At 39.4% G+C, this 20,893-nt stretch overlaps 1 protein-coding gene across 1 annotated transcript in view; it reads left to right on the top strand.

The window, feature by feature from the left end:
- LOC149247084 (protein SEMI-ROLLED LEAF 2-like) overlaps positions 1 to 20,893 on the top strand; it is a 268,352-nt gene that overhangs the window by 182,921 nt on the left and 64,538 nt on the right. Inside the window, exon 10 of the mRNA XM_089443366.1 lies at positions 11,868 to 11,995. Within this exon, the coding sequence (XP_089299492.1) occupies positions 11,868 to 11,995 (128 nt within the window). The remainder of the gene's footprint in view (positions 1 to 11,867; positions 11,996 to 20,893) is intronic.

Raw genomic sequence — 20,893 nt, forward strand, 5'->3', positions numbered from 1 at the left:
TCACTTCTTCTTTGGAACAACGTTGTCTCTTGGGATAGCTGCTACTGCTGCAAATTTTAGATTTTTGCTGGTGCCTTCAGTCCTCCTGTGATTTGCAAAGCTCTGATACCATGTTGAAATTTCTAAGTCTGACATGTCAGAAATCCCTACTGCATTATCTGGTTTATTTTCTCCTACTTGTTCTTTTCATTAACAAGTTGTTTATAAATATAAATACCGAAAATAAACACAAATTGAGCCTTAAGGCATATACATATCAACCACTGAAATAACTGAGACAAGCACACAAGGGACGCCGTTATTTTTGGACAATCGTTCCCAAAAAAATCCAGTGCGGGAAAACCGGTGCAGTAGATATGAGGATTTTATCATTATGCAATTTCTGAATACAACTAGGGTGCTAGAAATGGCTCACCGAACAGAGAATATCCTCGGCAGTAATACCTCTCCTCGGAGATAGATATTCCAGCTGATCAATCATCGGATAAACAATCCTACAGCAACTACGTCAACTCCTTAGCTGGATAGTGAACGCTGCTCCAAGCTTCTCCACTGCTCTGCGTCAGCCTCTTAGCTCACCAACACTTAGTCTACCCCACGAAAAAGTCACCCATGTTGCGTTGTGTTATATTCTTTCCATGTAGTTAATAGGGGGTTTGAAGGGCACCCGTAACCCCACTTTATGGGGTTCGGGGCAGCGCCCTGGAAAATTTTGGTTTTGGACCCTATGTTAGGTTGGGCGGACCCACCTATGGTTTTGTGCATGATTTTCACACATGTTTTTTGGACGCGATGGTTTTCGGTCCATGGTATTGGACGCGACGGTTTTTGGTCCATGGTATTGAATGCTTCGGCATGTATAAATATGTATTATAACATTGAAAGGAACAATAATGAAAAATCAAGCTGGTAGTCCCGGTTTTGGGATCTAGTGGGAAAATCTCTGTGTATATGTGTTTCATGTGTTATTCTTTCGCATTGTTTATTTTTCTATGTTTTAAAATTCATATCCAGGTAATTTCTGTACGGGGTTAAAACCTACATTTGGTATTAGAGCTATTTTGGCTTCAAGGGGACGCCTTTGTCGCTGAGGGGTTTCGCTTGGCCCTGTGGTAGACCATGTTCAGTGGGAGATCTGCGAGATCGATTCTGGTGGTGAAAGAAGATGGCGGGCAGTGGAAAGATAGAGATCGAGAAATTTAATGGTCAGAATTTTGAGTTGCAGAAACTCAAGATGGAGGATCTGTTGGTGGATAAAGACAAGTGGATCACGGTAGATCTAGGTACTAAACCAATGGGAGTGTCCGATGAAGAATGGAAGAAGTTGGATCGGAAGGCAAAGAGCACAATACGATTATGTGTCTCAAATTCAGTATTGCTGAATGTATCAAGGGAAGCTACGACGAAGGCTTTGTGGGACAAGTTAGGAACTTTGTACCAATCTAAGTCTCTGGTGAAGAAACTGTTCCTGGGGAAAAAGCTGTATAACCTGAGGATGAAAGATGGAGACTCGATGACAGAGCATCTGAATGCGTTTAATACTGTGGTAAGTCAGTGAGCATTTGTTGATATTAAAATTTCAGATGAAGATAAGTGCATCAGTTTGTTATGTTCTCTACCAGATTCATGGGATAGTCTGGTTATTGCAATAGGTAGCGATGCAACTGCCTTGTAGTTTGATGAAATAGTCTCAGCCTTGCTGACAGAGGAGATGAGACGGAAAAATATGGAGAGTCAGAATGGTGATGCCTTGTCTGTACGAGGACGGTCCCAGAACAGAAACAAAAATAAGTCATCGAGTGGGAGATTTAAATCTCCAGGAAAACCTGTAAAGGTGGTGTGCTGGAAATGCGGAAAGGAAGGCCACTTTAAAAGGGACTGTAAATCTAAAGCTCTTGACAAAGGAAAGGGATCTGATGAAGCTCCTTCTGCAGGGGCGAAAAACACCTCAGATGAAGGTGGTGATGTGTACTTGGCTTCTTCAAGTACACATGTAGATCATGAGGCATGGTTGATTGACTCAGGTGCATCCTTTCACTTCACTCCCCATAGAGAGTGATTCTGCGAGTATGAGAAATATGATGGTGGTGATGTCTTCTTGGGGGATGATAGGAAGGCTAGAATCATTAGTCGCGGAAAAGTAAAGTTGAAGTTGCAAGGTGGAAGGGTTAGAACGCTTCCAGGTGTTCTACATATTTCTGCATTAGTTAGAAATCTGATTTCTGTAAGCAAGCTGGATGATGCAGGTGTAAAAATAGTGTTCGAGAAGGATACCTGCAAAATGGTTTGGGGAGCACTGGTATTGATGCGGGGAGTTCGGATTGGAACTCTGTACAAGCTTTAAGGTAGCACTGTTATTGATGGGTGCAATAGTTCTATGGTTACTGAAAGTAGAGCAGAAAATCTAGTGATCTCTGGAGAGAAGGCCATGTTGTGGCATCAAAGGCTTGGACATATTGGAGAGAAGGGCCTTCGAATACTTCATGGTAAAGGTATGGTAGAAGGTATGAGTAATAGTTCTCTAGATTTTGATTTCTGTGAAAATTATGTATATGGGAAGCATAATCGGGTGAGTTTCCCCTTTGGTGGTAAGAGGGCGAAACAGATATTAGAGCTTGTGCACAGTGATGTGTTTGGACCTGTGAAGGTTTCATCACTAGGTAAGTCTATGTATTATGTATCATTTATCGATGACTTCTCAAGGAATACATGGATATATATCCTTAAGAAGAAATCTGAGGTCTTTGACAAGCTTAAAGAATTTCAGGCTCTAGTGGAAAACCAGATAGAGAAGAAGATAAAGGTGTTGAAGACAGATAATGGTGGAGAGTTTTGCAGCAAGGAATTTGAAGAATTCTGTAAGAAGTGTGGTATAGCACGGCAGAAGTCTACTCCATATACACCTCAGCAAAATGGAGTTGCAGAAAGAATGAACAAGACGTTGATGGAAAGGGTAAGAAGCATGCTCAGTGGTGCCAGGTTAGGACAGGAATTCTGGGCAGAGGCGGTGGATACTGCATGTTACCTGGTCAATAGGTCACCTTCATCAACGTTGGAGGATAAAACTCCACAAGAGGTATGGACTTGTAAGAAACCCTCTCTTTCACATCTGAGGGTATTTGGATGTTATGCATATGTACATGTTCCAAAGGAGAAAAGAACCAAGTTGGATAGTAAATCTGAAAAGTGCATCTTTATTGGGTATAAGGATGGTTTAAAGGGTTATAAGCTTTGGAAATCAGTAACAAGGAAGGTTGTGTATAGCCGAGATGTGGTGTTCAGAGAGGTGAAAGATGTTATTCAACATGAAGTCCAACCAAAGGAACCTGAAAAGATAGAGTTTGAGCTAAAGGAGGAAGAATCAGACTCTACAGCAGAGGAGGAATCAGAAGATGAAGAGTCACAAACTCCGACTGTGAGAAGATCAGTTCAAGAAAGAAGGCAGCCAGAAAGGTATAGTCCATCTGCTTTCTGTTCAAATTTTGCTTTATCTGTTACTGATGATCTTAGAACTGTGAAGGAAGCAGTAGATTTAGAGGATGGAAAACTTTGGAAAGAGGCCATGGTTGATGAAATGGCATCTTTGCACAAAAATGAGGCTTGGGATCTGGTGAAGTTGTCGGCTGAAAGGAAACCCATTGGCAGCAAATGGGTGTTCAAAAAGAAGACAAATGCAGAAGAAAAAGTGGAGAAATACAAAGCTCAGTTGGTAGCAAAAGGTTATTCCCAGGTGTCGGGAATTGATTTTGGTGATATTTTTTTTCCTGTTGCCAAGGTAACTTCTATTAGATTACTTTTATCTGTTGCTGCTGCTTTTGATTTTGAGGTAGAACAGATGGATGTGAAGACAACATTTCTTCACAAGGATCTGGAAGAGGAAATCTACATGAAACAACCTAAAGGCTTTGCAGTGAAGGGTAAGAAAGAACTGGTATGCAAGTTAAAGAAGTCTCTGTATGGGTTAAAACAGTCACCAAGGATGTGGTATCAGAAATTTGATACATTTATATGGGGACTTAGCTTCACCAAAAGCAAAGCAGATCACTGTGTATTTTAAATTAATTGGTAACCGTGTTATTTGTCTAGTCTTGTATGTAGATGATATGTTGCTGGTTGGAAATGACAAAGAAATTATCTAGGATTTGAAGACCCAATTGTCTTCCAAATTCGACATGAAAGATCTTGGTGCTGCAAACTATATTTTGGGCATGGAAATTAAAAGAGATCGTACAAAGACGAAGCTCTGATTAAACCAAAGGAAGTATGTTGAGACAAATACTGCAAAGGTTTAATATGCAGGATAGTAAACCGGTGAAGGTTCCTATTCCTGTAGGTGTGAGGTTATTTGCTGAACAGTGTCCCAAGACACAAGAAGAGGAAGATGACATGTCCCGTGTTCCATATGCAAGTGCAGTCGGTAGCTTGACGTATGCAATAGTCTGTACTAGACTAGACATTGCACATGCAGTGGGAGTATTGAACAGGTTTATGTAAAAACCTGGGAAGGAGCATTGGACAATAGTGAAGCGGGTTTTCAGGTATTTGCGTGGCACTAGTGATTATGGTTTGTGCTACCAAGGAAGACCAGGATTTGACAGAGTGTTGGATATTCATGGCTTTGTTGATGCAGACTGGGCTGGAGATCTGGATCAGAGAAGATCTACAAGTGGGTATGTGTTTAACCTATTTGGAGGTGCTGTCAGTTGGATGAGTAAGAAACAATCTGTAGTGGCACTGTCAACTACAGAGGCAGAATACAAGGCAGCCACTCATTCAAGCAAGGAAGCAGTTTGGTTGCAGAGATTGTGTTCAAGTATGGGGTTAGTACAGGAAGCTATAAGGATAGACTGTGACAGCCAAAATGCAATTTTCTTGGCAAAGAACCCTGCATATCATTCAAAGACAAAGCACATTTTTGAGGGATATGATAGAAGACAAAAAGGTGTTGCTTGTAAAGGTGGACACTTTGAAGAATACTGCAGATGCATTGACAAAATCTATGAGCTTTGAAAAGTTCTTGGTGTAGAGAGACAATGGGCATTTCAGGGCTGGGAAAATGACTAAGCTCTCTTGTGGCCCCCTGTGGAAAGAAAACAACAAGTGGGAGAATGTTGGGTTGTGTTATATTCTTTCCATGTAGTTAATAGGGGGTTTGACATGATGGTTTTCGGTCCATGGTATTGGATGCGATGTTTTTTGGCCCATGGTATTGGATGCTTCGGCATGTATAAATATGTATTATAACATTGAAAGGAACAATATTGAAAAATCAATCTAGTAGTCCCGGTTTTGGGATCCAGTGGGGAAATCTCTGTGTATATGTGTTTCATGTGTTATGCTCTTGCATTGTTTATTTTTCTATGTTTTAAAATTTGTATGCAGGTAATTTCTGTACGGGGTTAAAACCTACAACCCAACGCTGCCTCTTGGCCCTGCGTCAACTCTGCTAGCTTATACGTAGTTATTGATGCCTCTGCGTCACCCTCTTGGCTCTTTGCGTCAGCCCTCTGACCCTCTGCGTCACCTACTCTGGCCTCCTCAGCCTCTGCGTAAGTCCCAATTGCCTCCGTGTCAGCCTTGCCAGGCTCTATGCTGTTTCTCTGGCACTATCCCTCCCTCTCTGCTATGTATTCTCGGCCTCATGCCGAACTGCCCCTCACTGCGACAGATCAGTGGTTCGGTTCTCTCGACAAACCCCGCTCTAGAAAATCGAACTGAATGATCAATTTGGTGTCTCCAACTGACCCTGAAGCCTCTTCTTATACTTTTCCTGTTGAGTCTTCAACGACCAAGATTAAGTCCCTAATCAACGACTAAGATTAGATTTGGCTTGATGCTCATCTCTTGGAACCTTCTAACTCAAAATTATATTAATACACATTAATATTTTAATTTTCCTAAGTTTATACTTAGGACCCCATTAAAAATATTAATTATTTTAATATCTCCTCATCTGGTGGAATTTCTCCAAACAATTTCTTGGTTTTGGAGATCTATGTGCTTTAGCCTCTCCACCAATTTTCATGGCTAGAGCACATCCGATGCTACCACAAATCAACAATGAGACTTGCTCTAGTCAAGTGTAGTCTCAGTAGCAACAACACGGGATTGAAGAGTGTGAAGGAAGAGGAGACTGTAGCCCTTACATTAAAGGGAAAGGTAGAGAAAGGCCCCAGTCAAGGACAAGGCTCACAGGGAGGAGAAAAGAAGAAGAAGGATTTGCTGAAGATCAAATGCTTTAGATGTGGTGAATTTGGTCACTACAATACCCAGTGTCCGAAGAGAAAGAAGGACAAGGAGAAGCAGGAGCAGGCACCAACTTCGACAGAGATTGACAATTTGTCTTCCAGGTTGGAGGATGAATTCACTCTTTATGCAGCTATACCTCTAGGAGAGAGGTGGGAAGACATTGAGCTCTAGACCCATGAGTTGCAGAGATTTGGGTATGGTCCAAGGAGAATAGCATCAGACAGGCGTTTCCTCATGGATCAATACCCTTGTTACAAGGGCCCACAATATTCAGTAGCAGATGGATCAATGTTTAGGATGGTACAGTCAATTCTTGAGGGAGAATTGTAGTACTAGTTGCTGTCAGACGTTGAGGGGAGCAGAGCAGTGGCAATTGCAGTGTGGACAGTGTAGAGACTGGTAGCAGTCAGAGACTCGGGAAACAAATGTAGAGCCAGTGTAGTGGCACAGTTGATTCAAAGATTTGGACTTAGTTGCAATAGTTGCAGTAGCAATATGAGATCAGTTGCAACACAGAGCAAAGTTGGCAGCAGTGGAGGTAGCACAATGCAGTGCCAACAACAACGTAGATGTAGGGTGATTCAACTACAGTGTGAAAAATGAATCAGACTGGCGCAATAGCTTGGTGGGAAGTGGCATGTTATCACATTTGTTAAACATCAGCAACATGTATGGAAGGATGTTATGAGATAGTGGAACACCTTCCTCGCTAAGAGGGAGTGCTAATTTTTATAGCATCAGAGAGGTGTTCTAGTCTCAACTTTGGTCAGAGAAGCTAAGAAACACTAGAGCTCCGGAACCCAGAAAAAGTTTCAAGAGAAAACACCTAGAGGTGGCTCGATTAAGTTAATTAGTCAATAATTAAATATTTCCCAAGTCTACCATAGGAAAAGTGATTAATTAACAGGAATTAATTGAGAAAGGTGAGATTTCTCTAAAGATTGACATGGATTGACTCAGAGATGATCTTAGTTGTTGATGAGGATTTAATCATGGTTGTTGGTGAGCCAACGAGAGATTATATGAGGAGGTCAATGGTGTTGGAGTAAGACACACTTGAGACACATTGAGAGATTGATTTCCTTGGTAGATCGAGCTATCCAACAGTAACAACTGAGCAGGGAAGAGGGTTCGATCTAGAGGGGAAGCAAAGTCAGTGAAGGGAAGAGACATCGATTCTAGAGGAGATTTCAGTTCTGGAGAGGCAACAACAAGTGACAGAAGTATTCCAGAGTGAAGCTGTGCAGGGACTGCACAGATGCTTCAGTGAGCAGTTCGATTTCGCTGAGAGGGAGGTTGATTCATCTCCCAGAGGCCAACAAAATTTTCCAGAGATAGGCAGGACGACTTGGTTAGAGGCTGAGCAAAGATACATGTGCGAAGGGTAGCGTAGGGCCTGCGAAGGGTTTGGACGGCTAGAATTTCTGAGCAGAGTAGTGCCTGCATTGCTTGTGGAGATAGAATTTTCTCTTTAGTATTTTTGTCATATATCCGCTGATTGGATAGCCAATTGGGCATCCATAGATTGTACTCAGATTATTTCACTGTTGCATAATAATAAAACCTTCATCTGCTGCACCAATTTTCCTGCATTAGTTTTTTGTACGTACATTTGTCCAAAAATAACTGTGTCAAATTTTTTGTGTATGCTCTATATATCTCAGTTCCAACATTTTTATTTTTGTACAGTGTTTTTATGATGAAAATTGCGGTTTTGATTTTATTTGTTATTTGCCTTAGCAAATAAACTGCATTTAATGTTAATTAGTTAGAATAATAATTTCCAGTTGCTGTAATAGAGATTAAAAATTTCATAGAAGGGTGGAAATACAAAGGTTGGGGTAACTCATGTTCCATGATTGCTCCCTCCTACATTCATATACCCAAGGTGTGGGCTACCCTCGTCATAACTACCTTGTACCATGGTATGTTGCTTGGAGCCTTCCCTTTGTCCCTACTCTGTTCCATCATTATTTCACATGATACCTTCCACTTGAGTACCTTGGACCTGTCATTCCCTTAGAGGTTGAAACCACCTAATAGGGTCCTTTATTAACCTTTCCTACCCATGAAGGTAACACTGGTACATGTTCAAAGCCCCAAATTTGGATGGGAACCCACTCTGAAGTATCCATCTCTGCCCTTGATTAACAAGTTTATTTACTCAATTGCACTAATGAATCATTGTATTGAAAGGTGAGGAGATGCATTAGATCTTATATATGATTGCAGGTGGGTTTTCATCTTGGACTTGACCTCCCTATATGGGATCCAAGCCCTCCATATGATCACAATGGCATTTGTAGGGTGAGTGCTGAGAGCCATGGGCCTCCATCCATGCAGACCATTGCTTGCCATGCCATGGGCTTCTTCAGCACCACCATTTTCTAGCTCGTGCCCCAGTTATTTAGAGACAATGATACACTTGGACCACGTTGACCCAACCAACTACACATTGCAGCCAACACTTGGCAGTTGTTCCAAGGCCCAAAGGAGGTCATGTCTTTCATAGAGAGACATGGGAGTGCATGTGTCATCTTCTAACCTTCATTGATGGAACATCGACTTGATCTTGAGCCATTTGGAGACCCATGAGACCCTTTTGGAACCCGCAAAGCCCAAAGAGGGTTTGGAGATGTTTTGCGACATATGGAGGGAATCCCCCTCTTCTTCATGATTTTTGAGGCCCTCTCTCACATTTGTAGCACATGAAGCCTCAACGCCGCGCCTCTAGGCCACCATGCATTGATGACATCAACCTTGTGTGGGCTTAAGAGTGCTAATTCGATTTAATTTTGAGCTATCATGGTAGGCTTGTAACCATTGGTGGGTTACTTAGCATCTTAGGCTTGTAGAAGGGCTTTGTCTTTCATAATTTGAACTCTTAACACTTGTATAAATAGAAGAGACCTAATCTCTTCTTATCATCATCACTTGGATTTTCAATATCTCTCTTGAGAATTCCAAACTTACAATTTGAGGACGAATTTGGATGATTTGGATGTATTTTGATGTTTGGTTAATTTCACTATGTCTTTTAGAGCTTCTTTTTGGCATTGTGATGGATGAATATGTTTTTCATTGTCTTGTAAGTGATATTTAATGCTATATTTCTGATTTTGATTAATGTCTAATGCATGGAATATTGTCTCATGGTTATTAATGTGCCCTAATTGATGAAATATTGTCTAAACATTGAAACTATTGGGAAATTTTGCATGTGTTACTCATAGATAATGAATGAATGAATTTTCCTAGGGTATTTGTTGCACATGTACCCTTTAAAATCCATTAACAATTGTCATTGAAGTATAAATATCTAGAGTATTGTGTAGCTTCTTCATTAAGGGTGGCGAAGATGTTACGGGGTCTCCTTAAAGAGCGACTTGCCACATTGAGATCGTCTTTGACTCCGATTCTCCCAATTGATAGGCATTGTACTTAAAGCCTTGGTGATTGCCTTTAACATGAAATATCATCTCTCTTTCACATTTATTCCTCGTCCCTTTAAGGATAAGGAGGTCTCTCTAGGGCTTGGTGTGAGATCCATTGGATGAGGATGTTTTGAATTTCGTCTAGATAGAACTCTTCCTTAGTGTCTCCTCTAGTGATCCTAATGTTTTGGTGGATTTGCCATGGTGGGATATCTAGAAATATGATGCCCTAGCCATCACACCAAGAGGGAACCCTAGAAGCTAATCCTTCAACTTAGGAATTTTTTGAAGGCATGTGCTTTAGTACTTGTTGAAATAAATTTTTCGTTGCCATTTCTCTTGTCTACCTTGACCATGGATGCACTCATATCTCTCCAAATATCTCAACCCTAGGTACCATGCAGCCTTCTTTCCAAGGGGTTTTTCATGGAAAGTCTTACTAGCCTCTCCTAAAGCTCATACATTTGTTGAACCTTCCCACTGAATGAGCCATCTTCCCTCACTTCAAGCTTATCATAGATACGTATCTATCACAAGTGAGTATTACTGGGACACTTCCCATCGGTGAAAATCCGAGAAGAGTAGGGGACTTAGGCTGTGGTGACAATGGGTCTCTGTCCCAAGTGTTGTTGTGCCCTGTAGCTTTTTCCTCCTTAGAAAGCCTTCTAGTTTGTGCAGCAAAACACCTGTTGACCACATCAGCATGCCTTGCCATGTGTCACACTTTGATTGGTCCACCTCTCATACCACGTCAACATCTGTACAGTCCAATTAGCATGCTATGTGTCATGTCCGTACTACCACGACAACATCCATATCTATTCCAGTACAAACACATGTTAACTCCTGCCGATGCCACATGTCCCACCTGCACATTGTTTTCCTTGTTTGGCTGGAACTTCAGAACACCATAAGTTTCTGATATGACATCTGTTTGACTCTGTTCAAGCATCGTTGGAAAGCTCTCAACGAGCTTTTCGGCATGGGTGCATTTACATGAGAATTCAAGATCTTCAATGTTTCTTGGTTGTAAAGATTCTCCTGGATCAATGTACAATTTCCTATTATATGGGTTTTTAGGATTTCCCCCTTTCTTATGCCTATGGCATCCTCTGACTAGTGCAAGGTACATCACAAGCTCCTGTTTGTAGTGAATAAGCTGTTGATTAGACCATGAGATGGAGTACCATGTTGTAATCTGTAGTCATTGTTAAAACCCTCTAGACCTTATCCTGGTCCCAAGCCTGCTTCACCATCCCATGCTCACTTATTGCACAGTTCAACTTATTCTAGCTGAATCACACAGTAAATAAACTGTATTGTGACATTCAATGTGCTGGACTGTTATGTTGGAATTATGAAGGGAGATGGGGAAGCATAGAATAATGCTCAAATGAGCATTCGTATCAGAAATTTACAGTACTTGGGATTTGAAGTGCTTTCCAGCCCACTGCTCCTGGGATTTGATAATTTCTAAATGAATGAAGCTAGAATGTGTCTTTTGCTAGCCATTGTGGGTCATGTTTTGTTAAATTGACCCCAATTGATATTCATTGATGCTGAGAATCCTGTAACCCTTATAACTAACCTACGTGTCCTTCAAAATATATAAGATTATTCTTAAGATGCCCATACTGAGTTCATGCCTACTCCTTTGGAAGATGATTATGAGCTTCAGTGGATGAACATGTCAACATTTTTATTTTCCAAATTTCTGTAATATGTTTCTTACTCGTACATATTTGGGGGGTAAATGATTAAGTCTTGATAGTTTTTCTGCTCTCCATATGAATTTTGTTGCCATCTAGAAAGGCTTATTGGCTAAAACTATTTAAATGAGATCACTATATGCAAAGTCAAACATTTTGTATGGGAAATTGGGAATACATTTACTTCCTCAGGTTAGGAGCTTCATACTACTATACAATCCTTGTTCCTTGTTCAAACTATAAAGTATAAACCATAAATTTTGTTTGCACATTGGCTAGCTAGGGAGATTTTAACCCAATGAAGATTGGGCTGATGTCAAGAGAGATGCATTAGTTTCAAGGGTCTTATGTGGTTTTTCATGTTATCATACAATCCCGCAGAAATCTACAATTTTTATGTGCATCTTTTTATGCTTCTATTGAAGACTATCATAATGAAGTGTGTATTTATGGTTCTTTTCTTATTTCACAACAGGGTTATTGCCTCCATCAAGGCGTAGATCATTGTTCACTTTAGCGACAGCTATGCTTGTATTTGCAGCCAGAGTCTATAACATTCCAGAGATAATTGATGTAGCTAAGGGATCACTTACAGCTAATATTGTAAGTTTCTTCATGCAATTTTGAATAGTGGAAGATTCAATCAATGATGCTAATTTAGTATTTTCGCTGCATAATTTCATCACATAGTCATCTCAGAAATCTATATCTAGATTGAAATGTGAGTGGCAACTTACAACAGTTATGAAGTTTAGCTTCTTTTACTTTCAAGGACAATTCAATTCATTACATTGAAAATAAGTTTTTTTTTATTATGTTTTTTCATACAGGAATGTCCAATGTTGTGAATAAAAAGTGCCTATTAATAATTTGTAACATGATGGTTCCAAAACAACTGCTGGAATTTGATTTCTTATGTACTCTTTCCTAATCCAGTTTCTAAAGATGATTCACTGGGTGAAACAAATTCACCCCGTTCTTTTAATCCATTGTTCCTAGCAATAAATAAATGATCGATTATTTATTCTATAACTATTTCTTTCCCCCCTAAAAAGAGCCTTATTATAGTTGACTGGTAAAGGATTGATTGAATCCCACTGGGTTAGAATTAGAAACTGACTCTTTTGAGGAGACTTATTCCCTGAGTTTCTAGTGGACTTAGTGTTAATTTTAGATAACAATGGTATGTTCTATGCTTGAGAGCAATTTTACTTCAATTTTTTTATTAGCCCAATATCAATATCCAGATTAGCAATCACATTAACATGATAGTAAAATGCAGAGAGAACATAAACAATAGCAGTAGAAGACAAGCCAAGACAAGAGGACACAAGATATGGCGCCAAGCAGGACAAACTCCAATGTGGAGAAACCCTTTGATCAATTCTTTTTATTATTTTTCAAAAGTTTAGCAGAGAGAGAGTACAATATGCAATATTCACTTGCCCAATCAAAGTGAAATTTGTCCAGTCAAAGAGCAGCCACAGAAAGCCCTAACCACAAAGTCAACGCTAGTCAACAGGGCAGATTTTGACCTCCAAAACAGCTCAGTCAAACTTAGTCATCTCGGCCTCCAACAACAAATCAAATCAGTCCAAAAACAGTCTGAAAATACTCAGTTAAACTTGGTCAACACTGCAGTCAAACCCTTCTGCAATCAACGCTGGCCAAACAGTACAGACTGCCTCGATTTCGGTGCCCAGAAATACGGCCTGCCCAAACGGACGTTTCCCTCACAAAAACACAGTCAAACAGGTAAACCTGCTGGTCAAATTTCCCTGAAATTCGGTCAATGCAGAAAACTGTCTTCTTCTTTGGAGAGAGGCTGTCCTGAAATCTGTACCCAATCAGATGAGGAGAGAGAGATGAATGAGAAGTTAAGTGATGTCCAAATGAGGTTAAGGCACTTTCTATTTATATGTAATCTTTGAGGATGAATAGATGTGATTGTTGGGCTTCTGGGCCTATATTAGTTTGCTGTCCGACTTTGACAATTTGTCCATAAACAAAATAAATTCATAATTCCATTTGTACATGTGAGAATGAGATGATTTTTAGATCAATCCTACACCTCCTAGAGAGAGGAATCCAATAAAAATATCAGCTGCATCATGTGAGCTGTTAAAGGTGGAGTTTGGCCCTAGTTTCCAAATTTAACACTCCCTCTGAACTAGGAAGAACTCCACCTGCCAAACCATCTAACAATCAGTATTGTTGACTCTGCCGCCTACACCTACCTACAAGTCAGTGAGAAAAGCTTTCAACCCCACAAAGTGTGGTTGGTGGTAGGGAACTCAGAGAATGGGTTGTCACACTAGTCCCGACTCTCTCCGTTAGAGCTATCTCCTAGGTTAGCTAAGGGGGGGTGGTCCCTAATGAAAAGTTAAGTTAAAAAAGATGTGAGTTTCTAGGAGAATTGTTAGAGTTAAATAGATTATCTCTTTAAGATTTATAAGCAAAAACTGACATGAGCAATAACCATCATAAGATAAACATGAAATGCATAAACAACCAGTGCCTTCCAAGTATTTGCTCTTCAAGAAATGAAATTGTATTTTGCTTAAAATGAAGTGAAATAAATATGAAACACTAAATTGTTAGCACAAGATATTATAAATGCTTTCATGAATGAATAAGTCTACAAATCAAAGCATGGAAACTATTTTGCTCAAAAGGATACAAAAATAACTCAAATGTTAGACCAAGATGACAACAAAGTATGTTACAAAAATAATCAGAAAGAAGCTAGGCCAAAGAGTACAAACAAACTCTCTTCTTTGACTAGCCATGACTTAGCTTTTTGAAATATCCAGATATTGATAAATGAATTATAATACTAAAAAATTAATTTTTTCCATGTTTGATATTTTGATGCAAGAAATAAAAGCTTTAAGAAACTTGAAAGAATCCCTGCAAGACACATAAGATATAGATGAGACTTTGGAATTTAAAACATGCGGGTTCTCCTTGAATATTTTTCAAGAATGGGTTGATTCCTCCGAGAATTTCCCCTCACGCTTGAAAAGCTTGACCAAATAATGATTCATCTACAAAACTTCACCACAAATCATTAAATCGACATGAAATTAAATAAGTGCAGTGGAAAAAATCCTAGAGATACATTTATCATCTACTAGAAGATTTCTTTTCCTAAAGCAAGTAATTAATTCTTATGCTAATATGAGATAGCTGCATACTAACATAACTTGAAACAAGCATGAAAGAAATAATGGCATGAGGAAATAAATAGAAGCATAACAAGAAGTCAAGAATTTACCACACTTGCAAGGAGAAGAACACCATCACACTTTACCCCAAACACTGTTGTATTATATTGCAAGTAGTGAATACAATCCTGGAGATTCTTCTCAAGCACAATAGCTCGTCTTACATGATACAATATGAGAGCCCATGGCTCCATTATATAGAGAGTTGGGGGCAAATTCCAATGAAGAATGACAATGAAAAATGGCATTGGAGCCAATCCCAATGTAGAAGTGTTTAAACAAGTGGCATGAGGTGCAATCCCAAAGAGAAATTCGAATTTGTTGAATGGAGCTTCAATGCCAAGTGTAAAAATCGAATTCTGGCAAGTGGACATCATTATCTTCTTCTCTTATGTGCCAAATTCGAATTTTATGATAGAAAAACAAGTGTATATGGGTGGTAACCCATGTGGGGACAATTTTCCACAAAATTTTCTACCAAATATTCTCCCAAATCCTCCCAAATGTGCATTAACTTCACAAATTCGAATTTCCAAGTAAGCAACATTCTCTTTGAATGCCAGAAATTCGATTTTATTTGAGCACGTCCTTTCCTTGATTTTAGGAGTCCACATCACCTTGGGACTTCACTTTAGCTCTCCCATAATTTTCCACTTCATTTCCACAACATTTAGAATGTGTGGATATTTATTTTTCTCCATTTATTTAATTTTTGGCTTAACTAATTGCCAGATTTCCCACTAACTTAGGAAAAATGGGTTTTGATGGTTCAAAACACATTTTTAACCCCTCAAAGTGTGTCATAGTAAAATGTTGAGGGTGAGAGGTGCAAATTTCATTACTCATACCCCATATAGCTTCTCTAGACATCACTTGTTACATTACAAGTATAATTTTATTAGCAATTTCCGCAGTGCGAAAAATCTAAAAAATTTAAAAATAACTACCTAGATGTAACCAAATTCCATGAATTTTTTTGTGTGATCTAGTATGGTAATATACATTGTCATTTAGACACTAAGATGTGTTAGGGGCTCAACCTTCAAACCGTCACCGCGGCTTTGAAGTAAAATGTGAGTGAAAAAACCCAGAATATTATCCGCCTCTGAAAAAGAAGGGATAATTAACCAGATAAAAGAAACACTCACACTCCAAGGTGTACTCATTTGCTGATCGAGTCCCAACATCCTGGCCTTGTTACAGATTCAAAAATTCATCATTACTAGTATCACTTATTACAATTCCTTGCAGGGTGTAGAATCTGGGTACAAGAAAGATGATGAGAAGATAAAAGTAGAGTTAAAAAACTCTGTTGACTGATGATATTTGATGGTACAACTGTCCTTTGGATCATCTTTGGGCATGGAGTCTTCATATAATCAACAGGTGCCACTCCAGTGGTCAACAAATACCATCCCTGTCATCCCTGCTCTGCTTAACCATGAAGAAATAATGAAGAAGAAATGATCGAGAATGTAGCATACCATTCTCCATTAACTTGAAGTTAGTTTCCAATAACTGAGAGTTTGTCATACTACTCTCCACTGACTCGAAGTCCGTCTCCAATGATCCCAAATTAATATCAAACATCCTAGCATAGGGAGTATGGTAGTACATGATGCATCCATCAGTAGTACTATGGTCCCTATCCTCATTTCCCTACTCATTGGCCAAATGAGAGGTACTTTCCATGAGTCCCAGACTGCATGGGTGGGATGTACCAACAGGAGAAGTTGAACTACTCATCTTGCTTATATGCCATAGGGGAAGGTGAACCACTCATCCTATGCATACCTCAACATGTGGGGTATCACAGGAAAAGGTGAACCACTCACCCTGTACATCACGCACCACTAGGGGAAGGTGAACCACTCACCCTATGGTCGCTCATCGCTTCAAGAAGTACCCCAAGCTCCCCGGAGCTTCCAGAGCTCAGCATCCATCTCATATGGGACCCTCATAAGAGGGTCTCTCCACGACTCCAAGTCTTTCATGGAAGGTTAAAAATTTGACCTTCTGCAGGGGCTTCATAAGAATATCTGCGATCTGATCATCAGTCCCACTATGACAGAGCCTTATTGCTCCCCGTTGTACTACATCCCTGATAAAGTGGTACTTAATATCAATATGCTTGGAGCGGTCATGAAACACGGGATTCTCAGAAAGACGAATCCCACTTTGGTTATCGCAATAGATCACGGTGGTATCCAATACATGTCCAAACAACACACTAAAGAGCTTCCTCAACCAAACAACTTCACAGGAGGCCATACTAGCAGCAATTTATTCAGCCTTAGCAGTGCTCAAAGCAACCGACTTCTGCTCCCTGCTCATCTAGGATATCCAAGCAGAACCTATAGAGGGAAGCAACATGCAGATGTGCTTTTATGATCCACCACACTACCAGCCCAGTCAACATCAGAATAACCATGGAGCCTCACATTACCGACAATGTATCTTAGTCCATAGGTGATTGTGGCTTTGAGATATCTGAAGAGATTCTTGTCAACAATCCAGTATATGTGATGAGGCTCGACCATAAATTAACTCAATGTGTTCACTGCAAAACATATGTCTGGACGAGAGTTCACCCAGAACATTAGGGTCCCCATGAGTTGACGATACTCAGAAGGCTTTCCCAAATTGGGCCCAACAACACTTTCACATAACTTGTTGAAGTTAAGTTCCATCGGAGTAGTCATTGACTTGCATTCCACCATCCCAAATCCTTCAAGTAGCTTCATGATGTATTTTCCTTGAGAAAGGAAAATCTCACCTGGCTTTTGCCAGACCTCTAACCCTAGGAAGTAATGCATCAATCCTAGGTCCTTCATCTCGAATTCCAAAGCCAACTCCCTCTTACATTGATGAATAAAAGGATCTGCACCTCTTAGAAAGAGATCGTCCACATAAAGTACCAATATGAGAGGTCTATCATTCTCAACCTTAAAATAAAGGTTCGGATCAACTTCACTTCTTGTAAATCCTACCTTGATCAGATATCTATCAATCCTCTCATACCAAGCTTGGGGAGCTTGCTTCAACCTAGAGAGGGCTTTCTTCAACTTGCATACATGTGTTTGACGATCTTGAACTTCGAACCCCTCAGGTTGTTTTACATAGACTTCCTCATTGATTGGACCATGTAAGAAGGTGGTCTTGACATCCATCTGATGTAGATTCCATCCTTGCGAGGCAACAAGGGCTATAATTGAATGGATGGTGGTATATTGGGCAATAGGTGCAAATATCTCATCGTAGTCTACACCTTCCATTTGAGAGAAGCCTCGAGCAACAAATCTAGCCTTGAACTTCTCAGTACTTCCATTAGTTCCAAGCTTGATCTTGTAGAGCCATTTCGAGGTGACAACAGATTTGTTCTTGGGTCTATGGATCACATCTCAGACATCATTCTTCATAATCGACTCATACTCTTCATTCATGACATCCTTCCAAACTTGGTGCTTCACAGCTTCCTCGAATGTGCAAGGCTTAGTTTGAACAATGGTATCAAAATTGATAGCTTGTTGACTTAATATGTTAAAATACACGAGAGGTATTTTGTAATAATAATTTATCAATATATATAAAATGTACAAGTGATGAATGTTACAATGAGGACCCGCATTTATATACCTAAGTAGGTGTCCTTTCGTGACTAGACATGTCTTTTAGACACGCCTTTTCACTTAACTTAATGACTATTTAACATAATCAATATTTGATTATTTAATATTTACATTTATTTTATTTATTTACTTGTTATGAATTATATTCATAACATAGCCCCTTCCTTCAAAAGCTTTGTCCTCAAAGCTTATTATCGACAGTTTCCTTCAATTTGCATTTGTCATCTCGGTATATGTAACTCGACGCCATTGGCACCTCTGCTTGTATAATTCACTTGGTAACACTCTTGAATCTAGGGTTATCGATTTTTTTTTTTTTAATAACTCTATTTTTTTAATTTTTTTTGTAACTCTAAATTTTTTTGTTTTTATTTTATTTTTTAAAGAACTCTATCTTTTCCCCTTTTTTTAAAATCACATATATATATATAATTTTTAAAAATTAATTAAATACTTTTAATTAATATTATTATTAATTTTTTATTTAAGATATAAATATATTAAAATTGATATATAATATAGTTCATATTAATGAATTTAAATTTTGTAACTTACGAGTCGGTGTGACGTTCTCTGTTGACCCTTCGAACTGGATTTCTGACAGCGTTTGCATGGAGGTCACAACGACACCAGAAATTGTTGCAGCGGATAACCCATGCGAGCGCAGGTGGACGGTGTGGTATTGGCGCAGCCATAGGACGGTTGTCGGAATTATAGAAATGGTAGACCAGAACTTTCAGTGCACTGCACAATGCGACGACAACGATCTCCCGCGGAAATGGTTCCGTAAGCCCCGAGTAAGAAAGATCTTGCATTAAGGTATGATTTGAAGGCATTGAGGTCATGGAAGATGGCCCAGTGGGAGGTGCGAAGTTGGGACTCATTGCGCTTGCATTGGGAGTCGAATAATAATTCATCGTTTGTTTGATATTATATTTGGCACAATTTGCAGGACCAGGAACAAAAATGTTGTTCACAAAGTTCGCATTATAATTGTTGTGGGAATTGGAATATAATAATTGTTAGAATTAACAAAACTAGAATGATTTCCACAAGGGAAAGAATTTCCTTCTATACCCGACACATTGTCTAAGGAAAATGATGCAGCATTGGTACTATATAGTTTACGCCATGGGTATCAGTGGTGGGTAAAGAACCAACAACGAAATTTGATTCATCGAATGTTGGTAGGTTGAAGAAATCAATATTGACCTCAACTCCAAGCTTGGTAGGGTTTTCTGAAAATTCAAATAAGTCAAATGGTACAATTCCATCACCCTCACTGCTTTCTTTGGGGTTATTAATTGTTGCAGCATTATTTGAACTGCATCCAATATAACTGCTATAATCTATATTGCCATTATTCTCTTCATCGATGTGGGGAATTCCCAAATTTTCAATATCAACTATTGCATGAGTTAAATCAGCTGACTTGGTTACATTACATAATTGGCCACAATAAGGATCCTGAACCCCATTTCTATTATCCAACTCATCACTATCAATAATCATAGTCTGACTCCTTTTGCTAGCAAACTCAAAGTCTTGACAATCACTAAAGCGTTTTAACATGTTAGACGTTTGTTGACCATTATCTTCAGATAGACAATGTACCAAGGAAGAGCATTTAGCAAATGTATGATGGGCAGATGCTTTTTGGATTTCTTGGACAGATTCCATAGTAGATATGTGACTCACAACTTTACTGCACTCATATGGGTTTTGTAAAGTTTGCGTCAATTTCATATTTTGACTACCATTAATGGAACAAAATCCTGACTCTACACCATTCACAATCTTTGACAAGGGTTCAACATTAATTATTCCATTCAAAGATGTTGTGCCCACAGTATCATTTTGAATATCATCATTAGCTATTTTTTTTTCTCCTGCGTTCAGTGCTCCTTCGTTTTAGACGTCTTTGCATTTTACGAGCCCTTTGAACATCATCCTCTTTACCATTTCTAAATCTACTCCTTTGTTCTTCGGTTAAACCACACTCCTTCTCATTTGCAACTGCCGCTGCATAAATTGGATTTCTTGAGCAATTATCGAGGTCATTGATTTCCTCCACCTCATTAACACTGGGAAGCTTCAGGCCCATAGTTGCTGCTTGTTCAGGGTTAGAAGCTAAGTACACAGATGCCCACTGTTTGGAACCAAATACATTGCTTTTATTGACATCATTTTCTATTTCAAAGAAACTATGCACTAAGTCCCAATCCTTATCCTCCATGCTTTCTCTTCTATCTTTATTACCATCTTCAATAGCCAGTTTTTTAACAAGAAGGCCATTGACTCCTTCCTCCAACAATTTCCCATGATGTCTTCTTACTGGCCAACAAGCTTGCAGATCAAGCTCAGCTTCATTTGACAAAATCTGTGATTTCTTCAGTAGGCAATCGGCCAGCCCAATAGAGATGCTTTTTCCAAGCCTCAGTACTGCATCCTTCTGGAGCCTGTTTTTCTACCGACTTGTATAATGTAGGAAGTTCAATACCAACATCATCAAGTCGCTCTAGCAAAACTGCACTCTCATCCAAACGATCAAGAGTACTTTCCCACTGTTCCTTGAAAGTTTCCATTTCGTTCTCAACAACATCTTCTAAATCTTTCCCAGTTAATGACTCAGATAACTCGGACCT

This window comes from Pinus tabuliformis, chromosome 7 (genome assembly GCF_031772625.1).
Source record: "Pinus tabuliformis cultivar Carrire ecotype Pingquan chromosome 7, CPIR1, whole genome shotgun sequence".
NCBI classification, from domain to species: Eukaryota; Viridiplantae; Streptophyta; class Pinopsida; order Pinales; family Pinaceae; genus Pinus; species Pinus tabuliformis.